General features: G+C 56.3%; 1 protein-coding gene across 11 annotated transcripts; it reads left to right on the forward strand.

Annotated features, from left to right (window-relative positions):
- Positions 1-148: 148 nt before the first annotated feature.
- On the forward strand, positions 149-21,586 carry FBF1 (Fas binding factor 1). Of its 11 annotated transcripts, none has more exons than XM_025859806.2 (31): positions 149-263; positions 687-776; positions 1,245-1,330; positions 1,870-1,897; positions 2,675-2,716; positions 4,394-4,487; positions 5,453-5,513; positions 6,291-6,341; positions 7,726-7,867; positions 8,320-8,397; positions 8,985-9,104; positions 9,420-9,558; positions 9,695-9,828; positions 10,426-10,525; positions 11,582-12,058; positions 13,175-13,258; positions 13,622-13,710; positions 13,882-13,940; positions 14,699-14,854; positions 14,981-15,081; positions 15,208-15,414; positions 16,132-16,239; positions 16,323-16,462; positions 16,547-16,665; positions 17,483-17,605; positions 17,691-17,876; positions 18,313-18,489; positions 18,587-18,724; positions 18,815-18,932; positions 19,645-19,754; positions 20,392-21,586. In XM_025859806.2, the coding sequence occupies exons 3-31, from the start codon at positions 1,328-1,330 to the stop codon at positions 20,473-20,475; spliced, it is 3,468 nt and encodes a 1,155-aa protein (XP_025715591.1). In that variant the 5' UTR covers positions 149-263; positions 687-776; positions 1,245-1,327; the 3' UTR covers positions 20,476-21,586. The 11 variants fall into 11 exon arrangements, with proteins under 11 accessions (XP_025715591.1, XP_025715592.1, XP_073742141.1 ...); XM_025859807.2 differs by having other exon boundaries at positions 11,585-12,058; XM_073886040.1 differs by having other exon boundaries at positions 18,587-18,932.
- The last annotated feature ends 1,778 nt before the right edge of the window (positions 21,587-23,364 follow it).

Genomic DNA, 23,364 nt, shown 5'->3' on the forward strand with positions numbered 1-23,364 from the left:
GCCGCAAACAAGGCTAACGGCCGCGGCGGGGCACTCTGGGAAGTGTAGTTTATCTCGGCGTTCCCCAGCTCCCTTGACTCTGGTCAATGAACGGACCAAGGACTACAACTCCCAGGGTGCTTCGCGCTTCGCCTTTCTTTCGAACTCCGGCGATTGAGAGATTGGCGTCCGCGGGCCTCCGGAGCGGGAGGCCGGAGCGAGTTGGGCTCGAGTGGGGTCCGGACCTGCGGCTGTGGCTAGCGGCTGCGCCTCCGCGGGGAATGGCGCGTAACCCGGGAGATTTCAGGGGCTGGGAGGAGAGGAGGCCGCGCTCGGGGTTGATCTGGGAGGGGCGCGCAGAGGGGGTGACGCAAGGAGGGGCGCGGAGTCTCCGGACCTACGGGGTGACCCGGAAGGGCCCTTGCTAAGGATTTTAAAATGCCAGGCACGGAGTTGGCTGAGCAGATGCGATGACGCGATGGTACTCTGTGGCACTTTGGGCCTTTGCAGACTTCTCCGAGATTCCCCCTGCCTGGGAGCTTAGGACGGAATCCCTAGGAGATGGCAGAAGCCCTCGGGTGTGATGGGAGACAAAACATGTTTGGACTTGTAGGTCCTGAAAATTGCCATTGTAAAGAAAGAGAAACACAAACATTCAGAGTGGCCCCTATAAGTAATCCCAGATGAATTTTGCATTCTGTTAACAGGACCTGCAACACCAGACAAATAAGAGATGACCGCCTCTGAGTCCTCTCTTGCCAGGCAGGGACTGTCGGCCTTGGGAATGCTCAGGATGGGTAAGGAGAGAGTGACATTCTGCGTCAAACACTGCGCTGTTAATGGATTAGGTCGGATTTACAGTTACCGTGAAGGGAAAAATTTCCACCATCGGTGAAAATCGTTTCAAGGAGTAAAACCAGCGCACACATCCACCCTTGGTGCTGAATGCACAAATGTAGTCATGGATGTCGCCTGGGAATGCATGTTGGCCATAGTACCAGGCACCTACCTCCTTTCTGAGATGGGTACCTACCATCTCCTGCATCCTCTTTCAGGATAAGAGATGAGGACCACCGCACTCATTAAGTCACTGAGAGCACTTTGCTTCTCATCTAAGTAGCTCTCCCTATAAGGAATTTTTAATTTATGGGACTAGATTTTAACCTCTTGAATGGGTAAAGTGAGAGAAACCTAGATGGGCCTTGGACCCAAGCACTGTTAGAGCTACATCATTTTTAAGCAACCACTTGAATTTTCTTCACTAGGGAGGATGAGCCTGATGTGGGCAGAATTCAAATGAGCTGGACAGCGCCGTGAACAAGCTACAAGCAGCTCCCAGAGCCTTGAGATGGTAGGCAGAATGCAGACTCTCACCACTACTTCCACCCCCAAGATCTTGACTGCCTGCAGAACTTTAGGGGCTGGGTGACAAGGATTAGGATATGGTCCCCAGAGAAGAATGATGGGAGGTGGAATTGATACCAAACTTATTAAAATATGAGCAAGCCTTCTGAGCCTCTGAATGGCCAGCCGGAAGCATTTTTAAGTGTCCCTTTTTGGTGTTGAGAAGTCAGGGACACAGAAGAGGGGAAAACTGTCCCAGTCGTGTTACATCCTGCCTGGGAGGGTTTGCAGGTGGCATCTGGAAATCAGGGAAAGGAGAGACTTCTGTCCACCGGATGTCACCCACAGTGGTGTCCATTGCTGGTTAGTGGGGGCTGTTTCCGTGCTCTGAATGAGTCTCTTCTCAGAAATTCTGTCTCTAAATGCCATTGGTGCTCCTTTTCCTCTGGTGACTTGGCAGAAGGCACAACAATTTATGCTGTATTCTCAGTTTCAGCCATGTTCACTGTTTGATTTTGTTAATGTGATTTGTTTTTCCAATGTCAGGCACCAAAAACCAAAAAGGGATTGAAAGGTAAGTGGAAAAATGGAATATCACCCTTAAGGCAAAAATAATTCCCCACCTTTCATCCAAAAATAACATAGACGTGTCTGTATCTAAATGTTCTTGATGTGAGTCTTGCTGGTTTCCCCCATAATTGCACAGGAAGCTTTGGTCTTCACAGGGGACTCTCTCTGCTGCCTATTGGCCCTCAGAGTAATCCAGAAATAAATAGACAGGGGTGGGGCTTGGGGAAAAAGTCCTTCTTGTCGGGATCTGTATTGAGAAGTGGTTGGCGTTAAGGGTGGTAAAGGCACTTCAGCTGGGTGCAAAAACTAATTCCGTACTTGTACTTTGGGTTCCCCCCATGTGCCCCAGCTAGGGGAGGGGGAGGTCTCAGATGGAAGGGCATGAGGAAGCTGTTGGCATGAAAGAAGCTTGTGTGTGCCTAGAAATCTTGGACACTTTTCCCAAAGAAGCACACGGGGCTTTATTCAGAGTCTGGAAAACTGGCTTGTTGGCCAGTGTGTGCTGTAGAATGCAGGCGCTCCTGAAAATCCTCACCATCATCCTTTGAGAAGGTTATTTTCAATTTCTACCCTGGGGTCCTTCAACAAGGCATTGCGATCTGTTGCCAGAGACTTAGGAAACGTCTCGTGGCCATTGAAGAGAGAGCTGGGCTCCGGTCCCAGTATCTGAGCGCTCTGGTGGGGAGGAGTCTGGAATTGGGATGAGGTCTCAAGACATGAGGCTTGTTAATGACATTCTTTCCTCCTGAAGTCTTGACAGTTCCTTTTCTGTTTGTTCTAGGCTCCATTGATGATGTCCTTGGTGACCTCTTAGGGGATGAGAGTAAGTGCCCCTTCTGCAGAATCTCCTGATTTAGGCTTGTTCTTCTTTTTAAGATTTATTTATTTGAGAGAGAGAGTAGGGCAGGTAGCAGTGGGAGAAACAGAGAGAGAATCCCAAGCAAACCCCCCCCCCCACTGAGTGCAGAGCCTGATGCAGGGCTTGATCTCATGACCCCGAAATCATGACCTGAACGGAAATCAAGAGTCAGACTCTTCACCAACTGAGCCACCCAGGCCCGCCCCCCTTTTTTTTAATTGAAATCTTACTCACAGAAATTCACTGTTTTCAAGTGTATAATTCACTGGCTTTGAGTATGTTTACAAAGTTACATAATTATCACCACAATCTAATTCCAGAACACTTTCATCACTTTCATAAAGAAACTCCACGCCCTTTAGCAGTCCCTCCTAGTCTCCCTTCCCCCCAGTCCTAGGCAACTACTTACTCACTTTCCTTCCTTGTGGGTTTGCCTGTTCTAGACATGTTGTATACAATGTCATCACATCATACTTGGCTTTTGCATCTGACTTTTTTCACTCACCATGGTGTTCTCGAGGTTCACCCACACTGAGCCATTCCTGTCTTAATTCCTTCCTACGGCTGGACAGTATTCCAGTGTGTGGATGGACCATGTTTTGCTGATCCACTCATCACAGGTGGTGGACACCTGGGTGGTTTCCACATTTGGCCAGGCTATTATGAATGATGCTCTTAGGAACATTCAGGTACACGTTTTTGTATGGCCATATGTTTTCAGTTCTTTTGGGGTGTGTACCGAGGAATGGAATTACTTATGTGGTAACCCTGTGTTTAACTTTTTGAGGCACCACCAGACTATTGTCCATGGCAGCAGCACCATTTTGCATTCCCTCCAGCAGCGTACGAGGGTTCTGGTTTCTCCACATCCCTGTGAACACTTGCTAATTTTCTGTCTTTTTGATTATGCCCATCTTGACGCATATAATACAGTTTCATTTCGTTGTGGGTTTTTTTTTTTAATCTTTTAAAATTTAAATTCAATTAATTAACTTATAGAGTATTATTCGTTTCAGAGGTAGAGTTCAGTGATTCATCAGTCTTATGTAACACCCAGTGCTCATTCCATCGCGTGCCCTCCTTAATGCCTGTCACCCTGTGACCTCATCCCCCACCCCCTGCCCTCTCATGGTGGTTTTAATGTGCATTTCCCTAGTGACTATTGACATTGAGCATCTTTTTCATGGGTTTATTGGCTATTTGTGTATCTTTGGAGAAAGGTCTATTCAGATCCTTTTTTTTAAATTGGGTTGTCTTTTTACTATTGAGTTGTATGAGTTTCTTATATATTCTGGATATCGTGTGTGTACCCCTCTGCTGTATTGAGGAGCGGGTCTTCTGGGGTGTGGGGAGCTCACCGGGGGCAACCAGGCTGAGGCTCCCCCTACCTGGCCCAGAAGAACCCATGGAGCCCAAGCCTTGTCTTCAGCCGAGAGCTCTGAGTGATGGAAGTGCGTCATTCTTCCTGCGCTTGATGGGGTGTAGTGGGGTTAGGCTCTTCGTTGGGCCCCAGCTGGCATTTAGGGTGAACTTCCTGGGAGAAGGTTTTCCTGGGAGAGCTTGGTGGGGAACTGCCAGTCCTCTCCATCTGACTCCCGTTCACTAGCCAAATGGCATCATTTCTGTTCTCTTTTTTTCCAGTGACACTACCTGAGGAGCCTGTTAAACTAGCTTCACGTGCCCGAGATGCCACAGGTGCCGCCCAGGCGCTCCCTTCTTCCCAGGCTCGAACGAAGTAAGAGCAGGCCTGGCTTGGGTGACTGTCACCCCTTCAGTCCAAATGCTGTTGCCTCCTCACCGCCGTACTTTCCACCTGCTGTGTGCCCTGCTTCTGCTGTCAGTTACCCCTCCCTTCCCCCCGTTCCTGGCCCGTGAGGAACCTGAGGAGTGGAAAGCGAACTGACCAGGGGTCAGAAGTGCTGGCTGCCCGTCCTGCATATGCTACTTACTGTGTGATCTTGGGTGACTCCGGGACTTCTCTGAGCCTCAGTGTGCTCATCCCCAGAATAAGAGAATTGGCCTAGGTCAGTGGCTTTCAGGCTGTTCTTCCAAAGTGCTCCTCACCACTGAGAGATAGGAGGGAGTTTTGTGAGCTTTCTGCCCTCCACCTTCATCTTAACCAACGCAGTTCTGTCTCTCTCTCTCTCTCTCTCTCTTTTTTTAAGATTTTATTTATTTGTCAGAGAGAGAGCACAAGCAGGGGGAGCGGCAGGCAGAGGGAGAAGCAGGCTCCCCGCTGAGCAAGGAGCCCGAGGCGGGACTTGATCCCAGGGTCCCAGGATCCTGACCCGAGCCACAGGCAGACGCTTAACCGACTGAGCCATCCGAGAGTCTCTCTGTTATTCTCTCTTATCTTTGATTTTTAACAGTTGTTTTTCCATCTTGTGGCTATTTTTCTTTTTTTGAAATACAGTTGATACCCACTGTTAAAATAGTTTCAAGCGTGCTACATGGCAATGGGACAGGTCGAGTTATGCTGTGCTCACCACAGGTGTTTAACAGATTGTTTTTAAAGGGCCTCTACTGCTTTAAAAAAAAATGGAAAATCTCTGCATTAGGGGGCCTGTGAAATTCCTTTAAGCAACTCTGTCCCATTCTCCTGGAGAAGCCTTCCAGGTTCACCGGGGCTCTGGGCCACCTTCCTTTCTCGGAATCAGTTAGTGCCCTGGGGATGCAAGTGCTGATTGAGCCTCTTCGCAGGTCCCTCCCGGAAGACTATGGCTTCAGCACCACAGCAGGCATCCCAGGACCTGATGCTGAGGTGAGCCTGGTCCACCCTACTCCCCACCCTCTCTCCTTATCCCCGGAAGCAGTGAAATAGAGCTGGTGGCTGGGAGGTTGCTCACACAAGGGTTCAGAAGTTTCTGCAAAGGCAATGTGTTGTTTTGTTTTAAAGATTTTATTTATTTATTTGACAGAGACACAGTGAAAGAGGGAACACAAGCAGGGGCAGAGGGAGAGGGAGAAGCAGGCCCCCTGCCAAGCAGGGAGCCCAATGTGGGGCTCGATCCCAGGACCCTGGGATCATGACCTGAGCCGAAAGCAGGCACTTAACAACTGAGCCACCCAGGTGCCCCTAGCCATTGTGTTCTTAAAATAATACCCAAGGGCTGCCAGATGGACCCAGATGTGAACTCAACATGTATTTCCTTCCTGCCAGTGAGATGAGCTAGAAAGTAGAGCTCCCAGCAAGTGTTAGAGTCTTGGATGTTGCTCCTTGTAATTGTGTTTCCCGTAAGAAGCTTCCCGGCTGTCCGGTTACATAGTTGGGAAATGGCATAGTGATGGCCTGTCGTGGAAGGGTTCTTTCCGCTGAGCAGGGACAGAAAGTGGCAGCGCTTTCTGGATCTCCACACCTGGGGAGGTTTGACTTCTGAGGACACTTCAGTCTCAGGGGAAGGTAGGACCTCCTGCTGGTGCCCTGTTGGCCGGGATCTGCCCCTGCTGGGCCATCTGCCCTCACAGAAACAAGGTAACAAGGAGCCAGAGCTTTATTCGGCCTCAGCTAACATGTGTCCTTGCCCTCCCGTGGACTTAGGTGTCCGACGTCTCAGATGCAGACCCACAGATTTTGCTCCAGGCAATGAAGGTACTGACTGGTTTGCACCGTTCTGGGAGCAGGGTTGGGCGTAGGAATGTTCTTTGCCGAGTCTTCCTTCTCCCTCCCATTTTTCCCTTTACAGTTTGTGTTCCTAAGCCCTTCCTAGTCAAGAGAGGAGCTCATCCGTGAGCTGCTGCCCTTCGTGTCCCTCTGGGTAGAAATTCAGTCTCCTGGTGTCTAGAGATTCATCCACCGGGAGACACAGTCATGCACCAAGCCCCTAGTGCGGTGGGGCTGGCTCCCACCCAAAGACACCACCCCCATTGAGGGGAAAGAAGGAGAGACTGTCCTCTAAGGCTGCTTCTTAACTGTTCTCTGTGTTTCTCTCTACATCCCCTGCCAAGTCCCCTTCAGCCCAGCTGTGCTCTCATTGGATCAAGCCCCAAGCTAAGCTTAGCAATGAAATTTTAAGTCATAAATTCTGTACAGTTTATACGATAATCCCCCAGGGCTCAGGTGGCCTCGCTGGGGTCTGGAACTTTAGGTCACCTTGGCTTCCCCGCCCTTCTGTCCGGCAGCACCCTCCTTGCCTGATGTCCTGCCTCTTGTCCTCCTTGTTAACCCAGGGTCCCAGGCCAAGGCCAAGTGCTTGCTTTCAGCCTTGGGGGGAAGGGAGGGCTAAAGAATTGGAGTCTGTTCCCTTCTTGGCTCCATATTCAGCCTCTTAACCTCGTCTTGAAATCACTCTCCCCAGGGCCCTCCCACTGGCACCCCTGGCCACAGCCCTCCAGTCCTCTGACTCAGCGGCTGGTGGGGACATCGAGGCTCACTCCAGAATCCCCAGCTCACTCTGCATCCCCGTGGTCCGGTTTTCTTTCCCAACTCCTCTATTTCCTGCATAGTCTCCCCTTTTCCCTTTGTTCCTCATGCCTCTGCCCCTGGGGGGCCAAGTGTCCTCCCAGATACAAGTCCTCATCCCCTTATGAGGGTCAGCATTTGGCGAGTCTGTACGGGGGACGGGGGTGGCGGGAGGCCCCGACTGCCTTCCTCTGCTGGCTGGGTGCCTGGCCCCTTCTCACAGCCTGGCGGCAGTCCCTCTGGGAGTCTTCAATCCCGGGGTCCTGCTGTTTTGTTCCCACCGTAAAGAGACTCTCACCACTTACTAAGCCTGCGGCAAACCGGTGCTAGTAAGTGGTGTGGAGGTGCCACCCTAGACCAGGCTTATCTGAGACTGAGCCAGTGGAGACGCCGTGCTTCGGCCTGGCCTCTCACCTGTTCTGTAAGCCAGTCAGGGTCAGTTCCCCAAACTAGGTCCCCACTCGTCCCCCATGGAATATGGAGGCCGTATCACCAGGCTTCTCAGAGCACAGGGGCGTTCAGCACCCCTAGCCCAGCACCAGTGAGCATTCCTCCCTCCCTCCCGCTTTTCCAGGATCTGGACGATATGGATGCCGATCTCTTAGGTCTGAAGAGGTCTAATCTGGCCTCTAGCAAAAGAGCTGCCAAGGGTCCTGGGAAAGAAGAGCTGCCTAGTCATCCCAAACCTGCCGGCATATTGACAGCCAGTGAGAAAGGTGAGTAGGAAGAGTATCTTGAATCTAGGGACACTCTAGGGACAGGGAAGATACTCGGAGGGCAGCTCTCATTCCTATGGGTTTTCTCTGTTTGTGGTTGGGGAGGGGACAGCTTCCTCCCTCCGTAGTGTGGTTCCAGGCCCTCCAAGTTCAACATGGCAGCTCCCGGAGAAACCGTTTGAGTTCAATTGGGGAATTTGGTGGGAGCCTGTGTACCTCCCAAGTCCATGACTGTTTGGAGTGACATGTGACTCGGGGGCAGGAGGTGGCTCCAGACCACGTTTCCCTGGCAGAAGCCTGTGTGAGAACTGGGGAGGTGTCAACCCACCCCACCGCTGTCTCCAGGCCATGAGCCCTCAGCCTCCCTGGGAGAAGGGCACGCCATCCCAGGGTCCCCACTATGGTGTGGCAGGACCTTGGCTGGGACCTTGCCTTCTGTTTGCTCCTTACAGGGGACACCGTTCCTGCCAAGAAGCCCCCTCCCTCTCCCAGCAGCCTTGGACGTCAGTACAGGAAGTTTTCCTTTGAAGGTACCACAGGCCCTGTAGTCACACTTCTGAGAGTGGCAGAGCCTGGCTGGTGCTCACGTGCTTGCCCGGGGTCAGGTCGCTGCGTGTGTCAGAGGAGGAGCAGACTCCTGGGGCCGCCAGTTCAGCTCCTCAGGAATTCAGGGAGGGACTGGTGGTGTTGTGTGTGGGGGGGGGAGATTTGGATCCCTTCTTTGCAAGACTTTGAAGCCAGACATCAACCTGAAGGTTTTATAAAGCATAAGAAGAATTCCCCTTCCTTTTCCAAATGCACGAATGTTGTGCTCACTTCGGCAGCACATATGCCAAATGCACGAATGTTTTACTTTACCTCTAATGCCTGGGGGATGCTTCCAGAAGGCTGCACAGGCAGCAGAGCCCTGAGGGGTGCACAGGCAGGCCCAGGGCCGCCCCCTGCCTCCCTGTCTCCTTGCCAAGGCTGATGTGTGTCCTGGGTGTTGAGTGGCCTGTTCATGTATTAGAGCAGCTAGAAATCTCCCCTGGAGTGATGGCTCCCCCACCATGGCGCAGGGCTTGTTTTCCTGAACAAACGGTGCACTCTGACCTGTGCTTTCCCTTCTGGCCGTGAGACTCGGAAGACCCATTGGCGGGACTTCTCTCCGACGATGAGGAAGGACTCACCAAGAAGCCCCCTGGGACCGAGAGTAAAATGGCTTCCGAAAAAAGCCCAGCCCCAGTCAGAGATCAAGGTAGGGAGGGTGGGCTTGTTGCTTGTCTGGGGCAGATGCAGGTGGTACAACCAGAGACTCCGCTGGGCCGGGACCACAGGGCTGAGGTCTGGACCAAGAGATCATTGGTGTCTCCAAACAGGGAGGTGGGATGCGTGAGCTGGGGTGAGGCGGGGGAGTCGGTCCTACGCGCAGACCAGATTCGTGCGCTGCCTGCAGCCACACCCAGACATCCGGGTCACGGAGAAGCGCCCCCTTCGACCCCTTCAGACGCCGCAGTTGAGGGCGTGGCAGACCGTGGGCCCTGAGTCCTGTGCCCTGTGTTCTGTCCTCTAGGTGCCTCTATTCCACTCACCCCTGGGGACACCCCGGTCCGAAAGAAAGAAGAAGTGCTATTTGATGAGGAGGACGACATCATGGCCACCCTGGGGTTTGCAGACAGCCCCACAGCGGAAAGGAGGCAGACGGGCGACCAGTAAGGGTCCTTAGGAGCGGAGAAACCCTGCCCATACAGCTGCCTCAGGCCTAGGGCAAAGCTAGAAGGTGGGCATGATGCAGGCCCCCAGGCGCCCCCGGCGTTCACATGCACCTGTGTGTGTTTCCTCCCGCAGGGAAGGCCCCCGTCCTGCTCGCTCCAGGCTGGATGAGCTGCTGGGTCGGGGCACTGCCACCAAGCTCCTGGCCCGCCCGGGCACTGGGGAGCACAGGGAATTCAAGCTGGACAAGAAGTACCAGAGACCCCAGGGTGAGGAAGCTGGCAGGGCAGGGGAGGCAAGGTGGAGGGCTCCCAGACCACGCTTTTACCACAACCCACAATGAGAAATAAGCCTACATCACAACACACATTATCATAACAGACAGAAGCATCACGGAATGATAATTACCACATTCAGTATTCTGTTATTTTTTTATTTATACGTTATCTGATTTATAAATACATCGGTTGTGACTCATGAAATTGGTTTCTTGGCCTGCTGATAGGAAGCAGCTCACAGTTTGCAAAAGATCACTCTAGACCAGTGTTTCTCAAAGTGTCGGCCCGCGGGCCAGCTTTTGAGAATCGCTCCCATGGCACAGGCAGCTCGGCGGGCCGCATCTAAAGGACATCTGGGGCAGGACCCCACCGGCACCTTTTTCACAGCTCCCAGGTGATGCCCGGCATGTGTGATCCTGAGACCTTGAGCTCACACCCAGCGCCGCGCCCCTGCCAACCCCACGGCAGCTTCACCTCTGCTTACTTGCTGACACGTCAAGCTACCAGTTCAATTTTTTTTAAACAGAGTTCTGCATCCACAAAATGTCTAATTCCCTTGCTAGAGATCACGGGCTTCTTCACTTACAGACAAGGAAGATTCCTGGGGTGATGAGGACTTCACCTTTGGGGCCTATCAGCCCACCATGGGCTCCTGTGAGGGCCGCCAGTCCCACCGGCAGTTGGTCAGGTAAGCAGGACCTGCGGAGAGCATGGCCTTGGGGGCAGGTGCCCACCAGGAAGGAGGAGGTGCCCCAGGCTCCCCCATCCCGCCGACAGTCTTGTTGGGGAAGCATAGCGTACGAGGCCCAGGGGTGGCTCTGTGCAGGTGCTGAAGGAAGAGGGGGGTTGCCCAGTCCTGCCCATCCAGGCCCATTTCCTTCCAGCCTCCTTGGAAGGAGGAGGAGGAGGTGGTCCCAACACCGCCTGGAACCCATAAAGCCATAAACAGCTGAGGGATGTTCAGTCCCAGGGCAGCGAGACCGTGAACCTTCAGTGGCTTCTCATGCCCTGCTCCCCAGGAATGGCCCTGGGGTCCACCGTGACGCTGCCATGGGCTCATCCCTGTGTGCTGCGAAACATTAAGTTAGTGGGTAGAATTTTCTGAATTTGGGGTTTTCCTCCCGGTATACATTTTCAACTTTATATTTGGAAATAATTTCAAACGGACAGAAAGGTTCTAAGAATGGTACAGAGAGCTCCCTCCTGTGCTTCGCCCAGAATCCACAGTTGTTGATACTATGCCACTTTGGCTTTGTCAGCCCCTTTCTATCTAAATAACCTGCACATGCACTGACATTTCTCCCAGTCCCAGTATGTTCTTAGACCTCGGAACATTCTGCCAGGGGCCAGTAATGCTTCTAGGCAGTGGCCAGATAAACAAACAGGTGACACTGTTGATAGAAAAACCTAAAACCACTTGATCCAACTGGTCTTTCTCTGGACGTGCGTGCCCGTGGTTGTCGTTGGGTGCTGTTTGCTACGGGTGGAATTGCCCCCTGTTCAAGATGTCTGTGTTCGGTGGTGTTCTCCCAGTGGTGCTCCGCCAGCCGCTGCTCTGCCGCCCGAGCTGGGTGGGCACTGTGCTCGCTGGGCGTCGGGGCTGGCTGTGCGGAGCTCCAGGCGCCTCTCACTCCTTAGTGTGGGCCTCAGAGTCACCCCCAAGCAGCAGAGGGAAAGGCCGGTCGGGGGGCTCTTAGGATGGACTGCTTGCCCTGCCTTAGACCCCCTCCTCTCTGTCTTGAAGTAGGTTCTTAACAGAAGGTAGCGCAGACACCAAGGGAGAACCAGGCTCCAAACAGAGCACCCCAGCGGCCTCCAGCCCCACTCACCCCAGGAAGGGAGGAGCTGACTGGTTGGGCCTCAAGGATGACGACCTGCGCCCTCCCTCTCCCACCAGAGAGGCTCAGAGGGGAGGCTCAACGCTCTCCACTCCTTCCGTGCTCCCTCCCAGGAGCCAGCACTCTGACTCAGGCCGGCACTCTGCCCCAGCTGGACTGCCTTCCTCCTCTTTGGGGCCAAAGCCACCAACGAAGGGTGCAGGTTTCCCTGCCAAAGCCAGCCAGGCTTCCCAGCTGGGAGTGTCTCAGGAGAAAGAAGAAGAGGATTGGCTGAGCCATGCCTTGTCTCGGAAGAAGTCCCAAGGTCTGGCCAGAGAGGAGCACACAGAGGCCTCTAAGGGCCAGAACCTGGTGGGGGCAGCAGGCAGTCCCCCTTCCAGCAGGTATGGCCTTGGGCTGCTATCTAAGGGAGGGAGGGCCGGGCAGGGGTGTGGGGGGCCAGTCTTGCCCATCTTGGCGCCTCAGGCGGAAGTGCCGGCCCGCACCACCTCTTAGCTGTGCTTCTCTACCTCTCTGGACACTACGGAGAGAGGGTCTGGCTCCCCATCCTCGCCCAGGTGCAGACATGAGGGGATCGGGAGGCTGTTGACACTCACACCCTGACTGTCGTGCGGACAAGGGCTGACTTGATCAGGCAGGGACAGAGGGTACCCTGCTGTGACAAAGGCACAGTCATCTTGGTGCCTCTGAGCAAGGGCCCTGCCCACAGTGCCCCTGGGGTCCCAAAAGACGCAGTGTCCAAATCACTGGTGCCTCTGCTGGCCTGCGCCAAAGGACACGACATATCCCCGTGTTTGGGGGAGTGTCAGAGAAGACAGTGACCAAGGGGCAACTCCTAGGGAAGGTGACCGAGTGGCCTTCCTGTGGGGCAGGACAGCGAGGGACCTCTGGGGGCAAGAGGGCAAGACTGGCATCGTCCGGAGGAAGTGGCAAGATGCCGTGCGGCCAGAGCGAAGAAGAAGTGAAGGAGGCAATTGTGCAACAGGCCAGGGACATAACCCAGCCCCAGGGTTGGTGTGAACGAGGAGGGTAGCTTTGACCTACCTCTGAAACCAAGGAGAAAGCTTCCCTTTGGCCCTGAGAGCCAGCCAAGGTGGGTGGGAACCACAGACAGGAGAAGAGAGGAGCCCAGAGGGAGCTGGACCTGGCCGGGGAGTGAGCAGAGCCCCCGTCTAACTCAGCGAAGCTATGTGGGCCAGAACAAGGCCTTGAACTTGAACTTAACTCTGGTGTCTAGAACGTGTGGATTGGTTTTCCTTGGACCGTCAGCAGATGGTCAGTGCCCGTCCACTGTGCCCTAGCGGGCCCTGGGGCCAACAAGGGGCACTGGAAGGCTAGAGGCTCAGACTTGGGAAGAGAATTCCCACGATAGGACAGGACGTTGGGAACAGGAGGGGCGCCGAGGGGACGACTGGCCGGCAGCTCCATGCTCGGGCCTTGTCCATATCCAGCCTACCTGGAACCTTCTGCCACCTGTGCTGTAACATTTACTTCCTCAGCCAACCTGTTCCCAGCACTCAAGGGTTCAAGCAAGCAGCCACTGTGGCGACACAGAAGCCACTGACAAGACCTGCCACCTCGGGGTATGTCCACAGGGGGCTGGGCGGTGAGACGCTGGGGTGGGCCTGCGTGGGCCTCCTTCCTTAGAGACGATGCGCAGCCAAGCTGGGCTCTGACCTGGTCGGTTTGGCATGCGGTATGTGCTACCTTGTATCGGGCCCACCGACTAAGGGGACCTGAAGCCGGGCCCGGTCTCCTTTACCCAACCAAGACCTCACTCTTAGTAAACTGCCAGCTACCAGGCCTTTCCAGTCAACTCTCTGAACCTGTTTTCCTTCACTACCCGCGCCAACCCTCTTCTGGTCTCCCTGTGTTCTTCTACAGAGTAGGCTGTTCACCTTGCCACCACTGACCCCTCCACCCCCCGCCAATCTCTATGTCCTTAGGTCCCCTGTGACTTGGAACCAGGCTGCCTTGACCCTCCCTACAGGTGACCCAAAGAGGGAAACAGCCCTCGGAGACCTCTCCAGCATTGGTTTGTTTTCTGCTTTGTTTGGTGCTTTACCTATGGGTGTGGAATAGGTACTTTGAGCATCCTTTGGGGTCTGGGAAGACAAGTAGAGTTGGACTCCCAAACACACACAGACACATGAGACCTCCGGGCCTTTGTGGGCCTCTTGCTCATTTCTCTGCTGTTGATTTTCAGAGCCCGCAGCTTGTGTCCTGAGCTCCCAGGAGCCCCCAGGGCCTTCTGTGCCTGTCCAGGTAGGCACGGCGGACACACAGGAACGGGCCTCGGGCCCGCTCTCCAGTGCTCAGAGGCAACGGCCGCGCTTTGAGCCAACAGCCTGCAGGGAATCGTGTGTGGGGAGATCTGACGGCACCGCCCCCACCGCCCCCAGAGCTTCCCTCAGCCTCTAGCCTCGCCAGTCTCAGGCAGTTAGTTGGCTGTGACTTTGCCGACTCCAGGAGGGAGGTAGAGGTGGCATTCTGGCGGGGGCAGCCAGGAATACTACAGTCAGAAAGCAGGGCTGCCCATGTCCCATTGTTCCGTCTAGAAAGCCACCTCCATAGCTGCCATGCTCCCGCTGCCGCTCCGCCTGTTTCCCAGGTATGGGAGGCAGTCAGCTCTGAGCCCGGCCGTGAGGAGACCCCAGAGACCTATCCCTAGGAACCCAGAAGCACCTTTGGAGATGGTGGGTGGTGGGCAACCTGCAGGAAGTAGAGAGGCGCTCAACATCTGGACTCGGGGCCAGGCAAAGGAAGCTTTTGTCATAGCTGAGACACTGCTAGGGCTCAGCTGCTTGTCTAGGAATCTGGAACGCCTGCTGCGGAGGATGTCATGCTGAGAGAGGCGGGGAGGGACAATGACTGCACCACTCCAAGGCCTCGGCCTCCGGGTGTCATGTCTCTGTCCCCATCTGCGGCCACAGATGAGGCGCAGGGCCTGGGAGGGCCAGAGGTAGCTGAGCTCAGCTGCATCCCTTTCCTCTACCTGGACCATCTCCCACCATCTCCTACAGTCCCTGCTCCTCGAGTCCCTGGCGCAGAGCCTGATGCCGGGCACAGAATACCAGAGGCAGCTCCTGGCCGCCCAGGTGCAGCTGCCGAGCGGCACGGCCGAGCTCCGGGCCAACCTTCTGCAGAGCCAGGCCCGGCTGGCAGAGCTGGAGGCCCAGGTGAAGGACAGAGGGGCCCTGGGCTGTGGGGGGGGGCGGGCAAGGTTGTGACGAGAGGGTCTCCCTCTGAGGGCTGGAACCAGTTGGCCCAGGGAGCCCACCTCCCCACCCTCCCGCCATCTCCAGGTGCGGAAGTTGGAGCTGGAGCGGACCCAGCACCGGCTCTTGCTCGAGAGCTTGCAGCAGCGGCACCAGGCCGACCTGGAGCTCATCGAGAGTGCCCACAGGTACCCACCGCTCCTCCCGGCGGGCTTCCCAAGCCTCGGCGCTGGCACTAGCCAGTGTGCTCGGGGAGGCTCTTTGGGTATCTGCCCTCACCCTCTGAGCACCACGGCTTTGTGTTTTGTTGGCAGAAGCCACGTCAAGGTGCTAGAAACATCGTACCAGCAACGGGAGGGGCGACTGCGGAGGGAGCACGAGGAGCTGTCGGCCCGCTATCTGTCGTGCTGCCGAGAAGCCGAGCAGGCCCGCGCCGAGCTCACAGCCCAGCACCAGCAGCGCTTGGCGGCTGCCATGCAAGAGAAGGACCACGAGATGGAGAGGCTCCGGGAGCTGCAGCGGTGAGGGCGAGGCCTGGGGCACAGGCAGGGCCTGGCAGTCTTCGAGGATGGCCAGAGGAAGTCCATTCCCTGGAGTCGCCAAGCCAAGGCTCCACAGCTGAGGCTTGACCGCTTCCCTTCCGTGTGAGGACCAAGGCCAGGCACACTGACCCATTACCCCCTTTGAGTGGAGGGCCCAGCACTCCCCTGGCAGCGGGGCATAGGGGTCCCGGCAGGGCCTGAGGGGTCCTGGCAGCGGCAGGGCAACCCAGGGACCTAGCTCAGCATAGGTCAGGCCCCTCGCCTGCTGGTGCTCTTTTGAGTCTGGTGACTAGGTGGACCCTGGAAGAGGTTTACACTCCTGTGCCTGGTGTGTCCATCTGGTTGCCTCTCTAGATGAGAACAAAACTAAGAAACGCTACGTAAGGGAGCCGGTTGGTGTGGGCAGAGCAGGCTTTGCAACACTTCTCGGATTGGCCAGACAAGAAAAGGCTACCCACACACCTATCTTTTCTCCTGTGTATGTCCTTTGCTACGTAACGGAAGGAGTCTCCCCGTTCAAGTGGTTGTGGCATCAAGGCCCTAAGACACATAAGGATGAGGAGCCAAGGAAGCGGAGGCAGTGCCTGGAGAAGCGGAGGACCAGGGCCAGGAGGAAGGATGCCAGGGGAGCCAAATGGCAAGCCCTCTGGCACAGCTTGGCATGCACGCTCACTGCGCTGCCCTCGCTCCCCTCAGGGCCTCCATCCTGGAGATGCGCCAGGACCACGAGGAGCAGCTGCAGCGGCTAAAGCTGCTGAAGGACCGAGAGATCGACGCGGTCACCAGTGCCACCTCCCACACGCGGTATGGGTGCCATCTGGGCCCTGCCCACCCGAGGGGCAGGGCTGGGGCCCAGGGCCAGGCTGACCCAGTCCCCCCGGCCCCAGGTCCCTGAATAGCATCATTGAGCAGATGGAGAAGTTTTCCAGCAGCCTGCATGAGCTGTCCTCCCGTGTGGAGGCCTCACACCTCACCACCGCCCAGGAGCGGGAGCTGGGGCTCCGGCAGCACGACCAGCAGCTCCGAGGTACTGGGTGGGCCGTGGGTACCCCCCTGAACCCCCATCCCACTGGGACAGAGGGCATGTACTAAGCGCCCCGTGGCCCCCCAGTGCTGCAGGAGAGGCTGCGCCAGCAGCAGCGGGACATGGAAGAGGAGAGGAGCCGGCTCCAGGAGGTCATCGGGAAGATGGAGGCACGCCTGAATGAGCAGAGCCGGCTGCTGGAGCAGGTGGGCTGCCCTCCCGCTGGCAGGGCCTGTCTCCCCAGCACCCCAGGGATGCAGCCAGTGCTCCCCTTTCTGCCCTTCCTGCCCACCTTGCTCAGATCTGTCACGTTCATCCATCTACTGAAGCCTGTGCCTCCTGAGCTCTTAAGAGATGCATTTTTGAACGCCTTCGTATCTTTTATATAGAAGAACAAGCTTGATTCTCTAAAAAAATACCTTTCATTTCCTTTGTACTAGGTTATAACATGATACATTATACTGGAAAAATTAAAATGCAGTTAGCAATACAGAAGAAAATTAAAATCACCCACTGGCCAGAGATAGCCACTGAGGATGTCCTGTATCTCCCGTAGACTTACCAACATTAGATGTAGGTGTGTTTGTATCCTGAACCATATGTATTCTTCTTCTGGTAACTTTCTTAAGCCCCTGCCTCAGGCAGGCATGGTCAAGTTGCTAAGCTCGTGCTAGTGTGGCCCCTGGTCCCCTGGCATATGCTGTATCACACCTGCCCCGGCCACCTGCCTGTGAGACAGGCACGCAGAGTGCAGCCACTTGCATCCGGGGAGCAGGGCTGTGGGGCGGCCCAGTGCCTCTTGGTGGTAGTTCCTGAGCCTCTAGGCCTTGGTGCAGTTCATCCCAGTGCCTGGGCCCTGGCAGCCCTGCTCGGCACCTCCTTCTCTACCTCTGGAGGTGTTTGTGGCACAGTGTGGGAGAGGCGGATGGGTTGCACAGCTCCCTGGGGTGCAGTCAGGCCTGACGGGGGGCGGAGGGGGCGGGCAGAGTGTCCAGGGAACGCATGTCCTCACCTGGCCCCCAGGAGCGATGGCGGGTGAATGCCGAGCAGTCCAGGGCCGAGTCCACGCAGCGCTCTCTAGAAGAGCAGAGGAAGGTCATGGTCCAGCAGATCACCATGGAACGGGAGGAGCTGGAGAAGGCCAAGGTGAGCGCAGCCATGCCATGTACAGCTGTGACCCCTGCCATAAGCTTCAGGATGCTCAGCCCGTGCCCTGGCCCTCTTGTCCCAGAGCGCCTTGCTGGAGGAGCAGAAGTCCGTCATGCGCAAGTGTGGGGAGGAGCAGCGGCGCCTCGCAGCCGAGTGGGCCGAGTTCTATGCGCAGCAGAAGCTGAGTAAGGAGCGGACCGAGCGTGAGGCAGAGAGGGCACTGCAGGTGGACACCCAGCGGGAGGGCACCCTCATCAGCCTGGCCAAGGTAGGGCCCAGAGCCTTCAGGGCAGCCCTGGAGCTCAGCAGCCCTGCCCTTTCCTTCCCCGGCCCTCACTGCTCCTCCCTCGGGATGTATTCCCTTAGTAAAGAGCCTAGAGATAACAAGAATGTAGAAATGAAAACAATCATATAATAACTTCCTTTAATTGTCCTAGGTGCTTTATATACATTCTCTCATTTAATTGTCATCATGTTCCCCTGACTTAGATATTCTAGAAATGAGGAAGCTGGGGTTCAGAGGAATCGAGCCCCGGGGTGAGGGGCAGCCCCGATTCTTGGCCCCAGGTCTCTCTGACCCGTCCTTGGACCCCTTGCCACACTGCCTCCCCCAGAGTCAGGGTGGATCGGAGCCTCTCGGAAACGAAGGGGAGGGGGAGTTAGCTCCGGAGGGGAGAATGCACCCAAGGCCTTGCCATCTCCAGGAGCAAGCTGAGCTAAAGATCAGGGCCAGTGAGCTCCGGGCCAAGGAGGATCAGCTGGCGGCCGAGCGGGAGGCCCTGGAGCGGGAGCGGCAGGAGCTGCGGCTGGAGAAGGAGAGGGTCAGCGCCGCTGCCCTGCGCACCAGGCTCCGTGCCGAGGAGGTGGAGAGCATGAGCCAGGTGCTGGGCTGCTGGGCTCGGGGGGGGGGGGGGGGGGCGTGGCTGGGCACCCAGCCAGCCAGCCCTGCTGACCGTCAGGTAGCCTCGCTGACCGCAGGTAGCCTCGGAGAAGTTGGAGGAGGGGCAGCGGGCGCTGCGCGAGGCCCGGCAGGTGCAGCAGGAGCAGCAGGCGCGGCTGCAGCTGGTACAGCAACAGCAGGAGCGGCTGCGGCAGCAGGAGTGGCACGTGCACCAGGCAAGGCTCCTCCCGGCTCCGGCCGCCCCTGCGACCCCCTCCAATCTCCCAGCCTCGCAGCCACGTCCTTCTCTCTGGGGTCGGGGACAGGAGCACCTGAGTCTGGCCCAGCAGAGGCTGCGGCTGGACCACATCCGACAGGACCTGCCCTCCAGCCCCGTGGCGCTGCTCCCCAGGACCCAGGGCCCGGCAGCCTCCTGCCTGGGTGGTGAGTAGCTTTCAAAGGATGGGCTGTGGGCTGGGCCGGCCCACTGGGGGGCAGTGCCCGGAGCGGCTTCCCTCACTGGAGGTAGGGGCCCGTTAAAATCCCCTTGCTAGTCCCTTGTTACTCGAGTCACACATGTTCGTTAGGGAAAGCTAAGTAAGAGAGAAGAGAGAGGAAAGCTGCTTTGTGGAAAGTTCATCTCGCCCTCACTCTCTAAAGAAAACCACTTCTAACATTTTGGTGCAGAGCGTTCTACACTGTATGTTTTCAAAATAAAAAATTGAGATCATCTCAGTTGTTTTCAACCTTGATTTCTTTCATTCAGAAACATATATATGGAACGTGTTTTGCTATCAGTAATTAAACATTTAACCATAATTCTTAATCAGCATCATTGTCCATTGCGTCCCATGTTTTTACTGATTCCCTACTGAGCGGTTTTTTGTCACTAAGATAAACACCCCAGTGGAAATGCTTGTATATACATCTCTACACCTTTGCCTGATTATTTCCCGTGAATAAAATCCCAGAATTGGACTTGCCAGGTAATATCCCATGAGCATTTTCAAAGGCTTTTGAGAGTCAGTGGAAGTGCCCAGAAGGTTGGCACAGTTGCTGCCACCCACGGTGGTGAGAAGGCCGCAGGGATCCAGCTGTAGCTGTCCTGCTGTGCCACCCACGCTGCAGCCCCTGACTTCCTCCTCGGCCTTTCCAGCCGCTGTGGCTCCTGCCGCCACCGCGCCCCAGTGCAGCCAGCCCCCCGCCGGCCTGGGCCCCTCACACCTCCACGCCAAACTGGTGCTGCTGAAGCACACAGCTGAGCAGGTGAGTGTCCCGAGCGGAAGGCAGCCCCAGCCTGAGCCGCCCACTCGCCCTGGGCCCAGGGCTCCTCTGTCCACACTGGTGGGAGGCAGGAAGGAGCACCTTGGCCCCAGGGAGGGCTGAGTCCCCCCACCCCATAATAATAGTGCAGATTGCCCCCTGAGCATCTCTGAGACCCGTCCCCCAGGCCTGGTTCTGTGGGATGCAGCTTGCATCCATCACCTTGGTTGAACCCACAGTAACCCTGTGATCAGAATGATAGGAGCTATCACTTCCAGAGCATTCCCTGCGTGCCAGGCTCTGTGCTGAAAGCTGTATGTGCAGTACGAGCCTCTACCCCCACTCCCCCAGTCCTGCAGGCAGGTAATGTTATTATCTCCAGTTTATAGACAGGCTTACAGAGGTGAAGTCATGTGCTGACAAGGGGCCTCACCATGGCTGAGACCTGCGCTGTCTCACTTCCGTGCCCCCACCGCCCCCACCGCATCCCAGAGCCGGGGAGCAAGTGGAGAGAGGGCCCCCGAGTGAGGCCTGGCTCCACCTTGCTCTCAGTCCTGCGAGCCAGCGTCCCTGTTCACAGAAGTGGGTACAGGAGGGAACCGGGCAGTGGGGACTGCTCCACTCAGCCCCTGCCTTTCAGGACCGTGACTTCTTGGAGAATGAACAGGTCTTCCTGGAGACCCTGAAGAAAGCCTCCTACAATATGACATCCCATTCAGCCTGACGGGCGCCACCGGCTCCTCTGTGGAGGCCTCCAACGCTGGAAGTCTCTCCCATCGCCCTCCTGGCTGCCGGCTCTGAGGAGGGAGTACCCAGGGCCCGATTATAGCTCCTCCTGGGGACAGGGTGCGGGCACATTCTCTCTGCACACTCCAGCCTCTAGGGCTTGAAGAGTAGTGGCCTCTGGGGAGATGTGATGCCGAGGGTGCCTCAGCCCCACGACCCTGCCAGCCACAGCTTCGGTTCTCCTCCCCCAGACTTCCAGCTCAGATCCAAGGGCTCACTGGGCTGTGTGAACCCCTCCCTTCCTCAGCAGGCAGGTGGTTGGGGGATATTTTCACCTGGGCCTCTTCTGAGGCGGGGGAGTCTTCTAGAGAGATGCCACGGACAGTCTCCTGCCGTCTCTGGGAGGCCTGCAGAGCCAGCGCGGGCTCTCCTCCCTAAACTGGGGCACAGAGTCAGAGCACATGTTTTGAAGCACCTTCTATCCTCTTGGCCAAGGAGGCGGGCGCTGTTGTGGAGCACAGAGGGGGCAGGGAGGGCGCCATGCCCAGCCATGTTTTACCTCGCAGTCTTTTGCTGTCAGGTTGGCTGGCAGAAAGTCCCTGCCTCATTCCCAGCTGCCTGAATCACTGATTCTGGGGCTTCCCAGAGGCGGAGCTGGGCCTGACAGTGGGGTGTGGTGAGGGACCAGTAGAGAGGCCTCTCTGTCCTGTGCACCTGCTATGAAGCCACAGCAGGCGGGAGCGAAGACCAGGGAGTGAAGGCCCCTGCCGCAGCCGGGAGGGCTGAGTGCACTGGGGACCCCCACAGGGCCTTACCCAGGCTGCCGCCCCTGGGAGGGCGCCTTTGCACTTCTCCCTGCAGAGGCGCCAGGAGAGGGGCAGCAGCTTGGCAGCTGTCCCAGCAAACCCGAGGACAGATGGACTCCACTAACACAACCACGGCCACTCCTGAAGCGGCTTCCCTCAGCCTGCGGCTGGTTACCTTCCACCGGAGGACAGAGGGCAGAGGAGGACAGGCTGAGGGGGTACCTGGACAGCTTTCAGAGGGATCTTCATTTACCAGCTATTTCCGGCCTTTATCTTGGACCCATTAAATCGCTATATTCTTAACGACAGGATTGTTAGAATTTGCCTTGACTCCTGAGAGTTTATACTTCTTAGACGTGTTCCCCCTGTAGCACGGTTACGTGCTGGAAAGCTGGCTGGCGCTGGGACCTTCCTGAATCTGTACGTTCGCCAGCTGCCTCACAACCGGGAGAAGAGTGTGATGATGAGCCCTACCTCATACATGAAGGGACAGAGGCTCAGGGAGATTAAATCATCTGCCCAAGGTGACAGCAAATAGCAGAGCCTTCTCGGGCTGATTCGAAAGCCACAGGGTCTCAGCCATCTCATTCCACTGCCTCCTCCTAGAAGAGCATGCTGCACCCAGGGCTGTGGTGAGGCAGGGGATCTCCAAGCTGCTGCTCGGGATGGTGCCTGCACTGAGGAGGGAAGCATCAGTGTCCCATTAGAGACCTCATGAAGTAAACTGAGGGTTCTAGAGGGGAGGGGCGTGGGGGGATGGGTTAGCCTGGTGATGGGTATTCAAGAGGGCACGTTCTGCGTGGAGCACCGGTGTTATGCACAAACAATGACTCATGGAACCCTACATCCAGAACTAATGATGTAATGTATGGTGATTAACATAACAACAACAACAAAAAAACCTCATGAAGCTTGGAACTCGGTCCTTCTCTCCACAGACACCTAAACAAGTTGTCGCCTGTGTGAAGAGCTGCAGGGCTGTAAGCACGGGCACAGCGTGGGAGAGCTGCCATTGACTTAGTCCCCTGGCAGACAGGATCACCCAGCAGGGAGACAAGGGCGAGCTTGGTCTTCAAGACAAAGAGAAATGAGCGTAGAATTAGGAAGCAGGTCTGTCTGGCCTCATTTATACCTTCAGGGCAGTGGGTATGCCCTCACTGTTTTAAACGGTGAGACTATATTTGCACTTTAGAAAGCACATTGTGGCTGTGGAGTGAACACACTCGAGGGGGGCAGGTCAGAAGGCTGCTTGCAGTGGTGCCGGGGAGACTGAAGACAGCACTACTGGGCATGGCAGTGAGGGGTCATGGACCTGATGCCTGGCATGGAGGGTCAGGAAGGGAGATGTGTCAAAGAGGACCCCCAGGTTTCTGGCTTGGGCAACTGTGTGGTGTCCTCAATGAAACAGCCAAGTAGAGACGCCCCACCGCCCTTGGGTTGTAATGAAACTCTACTCAATGCCTATAACTGCTCCATATCACTGCTCCTGGCATTAAGGTGTGGCAGGGAGCTTAGTTCTCCCCTTCCATCAACTTCTACCCCAGGCCACAGACAGCAGAGGGCTACCCAGCTGTGCATCTGCTGGTGCTTTTCCCTTCAAAAGTATCAACAACGTCTCAACGTCATAACCCAGATGCTTAATTCAGTTTGCTGTAGAGAGAGGTATTGGAGTTAAGTGACAGTGAGAAAAGACACGGGGGGGGGGGGCGCATTACTTCCACTTCCAGAGTCATCCGTGTTTATTATTTGTTTCCAGTTGATACATGGAATCCGTGCTTGCCTTTCAAACAGTTAAATTCCAAGTGAGCCCGTTCTTGGAGCGTTCTAGAACCGTGAAAGGACAAGTGTTTCCCGAAAGTAAGGGCTATCGTTGAAATCCAAGCCACCGGGGGTCAAGGGCCTGCAAGCCGCTCGCCTCTGTACCCTGAGGCCCTCGGAATCCTCCGCAGAGGGGCAGGCTGTGGTGTATGCCGCCTCCTGGTGGCCGGCCGCGGCCCGGGGCCCGGACCGCCCGCAGCTCCGCCCCGCCGGCCACTGGGCACTTCCGGAGCTCGCCGGCACCGCCGGACGAGAGGTAGCAG

This window comes from Callorhinus ursinus, unplaced genomic scaffold (genome assembly GCF_003265705.2).
Source record: "Callorhinus ursinus isolate GAN/ISIS: 27379988/994484 unplaced genomic scaffold, GSC_fseal_2.0 scaffold68, whole genome shotgun sequence".
In the NCBI taxonomy this organism is placed as follows: Eukaryota; Metazoa; Chordata; class Mammalia; order Carnivora; family Otariidae; genus Callorhinus; species Callorhinus ursinus.